At 51.0% G+C, this 3,826-nt stretch overlaps 1 protein-coding gene across 1 annotated transcript in view; it reads left to right on the top strand.

Annotated features, from left to right (window-relative positions):
* Positions 1-3,826, top strand: part of DNAH14 (dynein axonemal heavy chain 14) — a 293,744-nt gene that overhangs the window by 255,560 nt on the left and 34,358 nt on the right. Inside the window, exons 75-76 of the mRNA XM_077779923.1 lie at positions 101-203; positions 1,878-2,105. Of these exons, the coding sequence (XP_077636049.1) occupies positions 101-203; positions 1,878-2,105 (331 nt within the window). The remainder of the gene's footprint in view (positions 1-100; positions 204-1,877; positions 2,106-3,826) is intronic.

The following is a 3,826-nucleotide window of genomic DNA, read 5'->3' as shown; positions in this document are numbered from 1 at the left end:
TGGGTCTGTTCAAACATAGAGATTCTGGGATTCCTAAAAATAGGTTGGCTTGGCTTACCTTTTTTACATTAAACTAGTTGCTTAACCTTCTGTTTTGCAGATTTCATAGCCCAGATATGACCGTAGACCCTGAGTTTAGGCTGTGGTTAAGCACAAAGTCGGGCGGTTCTTTCCTGATTCCTGTTCTTCAGAGGAGCTTAAAGGTACGGACTGTGTAGAACGAGCTTGGTAGGGACCGAGGAACACTGAATGCAAACTGTCTTGCGTTCCTAACTCCGAATTCCAAAGAGGGTGCTGAGCGTAGCGCCCAGTCTCTCCTCTGCGCTCGGCCCTGCACCGTGGTCCGGGAGGGACACTAACACAGCAGGCAAGGCCCCCGCTTCCAAGGACTCACAGTCTGACGGACATTTTCTCAAACAGGGATGTTAGACTTGCAGCAGCTACGAGCCGGAGCAAAGGATTTGTGTCCCCGGCCCTTTCCTGTCTCTGCCCCCTCCTCCCTGCCCCGTCACCCCCAGCTTGTTCTCTGGGAAGTCTCACGCAGAGAGCACTTGAGAGCAGTGTTGGGGACAGGGGCCTGAAGGGCGGCCTCATAGAACATTTCACACATTTTATCTCGGGAGCAGGTCCGTGGCTGCAATTAGCAAACTAAGGCTTCCCTCTCTTTGCCAAGGTCACACTTCCTCTCTCCCTGTCTGTCTGTGTCTCTGTCTCTCCCCTCCCCACCTGCTCCCGCTCTCCCTCCCCCTTTCCCCTTCATCTGCAAGTCCTTATGGGGCTGCACAGATACTTACTTTTAGAGACACAAGCCGAGTCTGCAAATATCCGTCGTGACAGGGAACAAACCTGAACACTCCTCATTCCCGCATCCTCAGCACTTTCTTAGTAAAAATTGCCGGCGATCTGCACCGAAGGGTATTCAAAAGGTCAACATGGCCGGGAAGGTAGAGGATACCCTCTTCTCCTGGGCACTTTCCAGGACCCGGGCCGCAGGTGAGGGCGATGACACTGGCTTCCACTCTGGGACGGGACAGGGAACCCAGTACCTCCCTCTCTCTCCCCAGAAGGGATTGGCGCTTCGGAGCAAATCCGGGGAGGAGGAGGGGCGGCCACCAGCCAGGTTCACCCCTCAGGTCCCCCTGCTGGGGCACAGACCCCAACAGCACTCAGGATACATCAGGCTCCCACTGGGTCGCCCAGGAGGGGGAACAGAGCATGGGGGAGGGGCCCCGAGAGCGGCTCTGCGAACAGTCCCAGCCTGGACCCAGACACCTCCCGATCACATGCGTGCAGATACATGGATCACCATACGCCCCACACACATCCTCACACGAGCACGCACACAGTTTGTACATATGAACATACATGTGCACGTCTGTGTGTTTGCGTCTGACGTGCACACGGGGCATTTCACACACCCCACAGGTTCAGAGTCCACAGCCACACTCTTTTTTTAATTGAGTTCTATCTTACTTCTTTTTAAGTTTATTTATTTTGAGAGAGAGGGAGAGAGAAAGAGAATCCCAAGCAGGTCCCGCGCTATCAGCACAGAGCCTGATGCGGGACTCGAGCCCACGAACCACCGTGAGATCCTGACCTGAGCGGAAATCAAGAGTCGGACACCCAACCAACTGAGCCCCCCCCACCCCAGCGCCCTAACGGTGTTTACTTTTCATTTTAAAATCTGAATGGGAACGATAGGAAATCTTGGTACAATCCTCTCACAGAAACTTCGAGTGAAAAAAGAATCAACACGAGATATTTGATGTGCTGCTGAGTCCTGCAGGTCCACGCTCGGCCAGCCCCCGACCGGCTCTGTCCCCCCCCCCAGGTGCCTGCATCTGCGCACACTCTCCTTACTCACCTCTGTTTTCAAGGTTGCAGTGGAAACCCCCCACGGACTGAAAAATAATTTACTCCAGACGTTTGGACACAGCGGAAGTGGGGACGTGACAGAAGAGATCTTTGAAAAACCAGACTGTGGACCCTGGTGGAAAAAACTTTTATTCAGCTTATGTTTCTTCAATGCGCTAATCAATGAAAGAAAAAACTATGGACTACTGGGCTGGAATGCTGCTTACAAATTTAGCTCTTCAGACTTGGAGGTAAGTGTTAGGTCTTCAAAGCAAATAGTAACAACGAATGAATAACGGTGTATACAAACTGCCTGCTGTATGTCTGCACAGACACTGGGTGTTTTCCCTGGCGGCCAGGAAATGAACTCTGTAACTCGGTAACAAAAGCTAGTGTCTAAAAGCTTGCACCTCCCTGCCCGCTTTTCCGGAAACACATCACAGCTCCCGGTCTATAGATGTGCAAGTATTCAGTCTGTTGGAGAGCTCAGTAACTCTCGGGGATTTGGTTCTTGGCCAAGAAAGAAAAAAAAGCAGGATAAGGGAAGGGAAGCCAAATGTCACACCCACTTCAAACGGCATTGACCAGGCCGACTAATTAACATAGATACGTTAGCATAGTGCCCAACACTCAGAAACCACTGCAAAATGTCTGTGGTTTGTACTGGGTTTGTGTAAAGCAAGAGAGATTGCACTGACCCGCTGTGGGGGAGGCGCACAGCTTAGTGGTCCTTATTATTATTTTCTTTCTAGAACCTTCTATCTGCTTCACGTCACAGGGTGTTTTTCTGTTGCTAAAGTAAACATGTGGTGACAGCTACTTAAACTCTCCCCCAGGCTAGATCAGAGGCCAAAAAACCTGAGCAAAATCTGATTCTGCCCCTGGGTGTCCAGCACCTAGACCTGCCCGGATGGGCGCCCTCCACCTCTCCCATGTCCTCATTGGGCTTCTAGGCTCTCACGCCCTCTGCAAGTCAGAGTGTGTGCCCCTAACCAGACGGACACAAAACGGCTGTGCTCTGGGCTTCTGTCAGGGTATGGGCTCAAGCACAATTTGTCCGAACCTCACCCAGTCAACAGGCTACCTAACAATATATTGGGGGAAATGCCTGTCGCATATATGACATCAGTGGCTAACATGCCAACTGTATGAAGATTCCTTGCAAGGTAACAAGAGAGAGAAAAATATCCCAGTGGGCAAAGGACACGGAAAGGCAGTTCCCGGTGTCAATACAAAAAGGCAGTAAGATGACAAAAATCTGTTCAACTCCATGAGCAGTTGTGATGTGAATTTTACATCAACTTGACGGGACCACAAGGCCCCCAGGTATTTGGCCAGATGTAATTTTGAGTATGTCTTTGAGGGTGTTTCTGGGTGGGATTCGTAGTGAAACCAGTAGATTATAAAGCAGATGGCTCTCCCTGATGTGGGTGGGCCTCATCTAATCAGTTGAAGGACTGACCAGAACAGGAAGGAAATCGTCCTGCCTGACTGCCTCTGAGCTGGAACACCGGCTTCTTGCAGCCTCTAGACTTGAACTGAAACACTGGCTTGCTCTGGGCCACTAGACCGGAAGTACGCCTGGAAACTCGTCAGCCTCCGTCATGACGTGAGCCAGGGCCTATAGTCAGTTTCTATGCGTGTGCTCCTCACCTCGGTCCTCTGGAGACCGACTGGTACAGTCTTCAAGGAGGTGCTCGTTACAGCCACAGTGAGATGCCACTTTCCCCACCGCGGTGGCTACAACGACGACACAGAGAGGCAGGTCCAATCTTACGCTGCTCTTGGGAATGGTCACTAACTTTCTGGAAGGCAGCTTGGTGGTGTGTATCAAAATTCTTCAAGGAATTCCTGTTATCGTTGATTTAGAAAGAGATCGTCGCATTTATAGGACTGACTGGTAAAACTGGTTTTAACAGCCCGTCCACAGGATTTCATTTCTGCATTTATGCAGAACTCATTTCTACGGATA

The sequence above is a fragment of the Crocuta crocuta genome, unplaced genomic scaffold, assembly GCF_008692635.1.
Source record: "Crocuta crocuta isolate KB4526 unplaced genomic scaffold, BGI_CrCroc_1.0 scaffold322, whole genome shotgun sequence".
In the NCBI taxonomy this organism is placed as follows: domain Eukaryota; kingdom Metazoa; phylum Chordata; class Mammalia; order Carnivora; family Hyaenidae; genus Crocuta; species Crocuta crocuta.
This window is presented reverse-complemented; position numbering and strand designations above follow the sequence as displayed.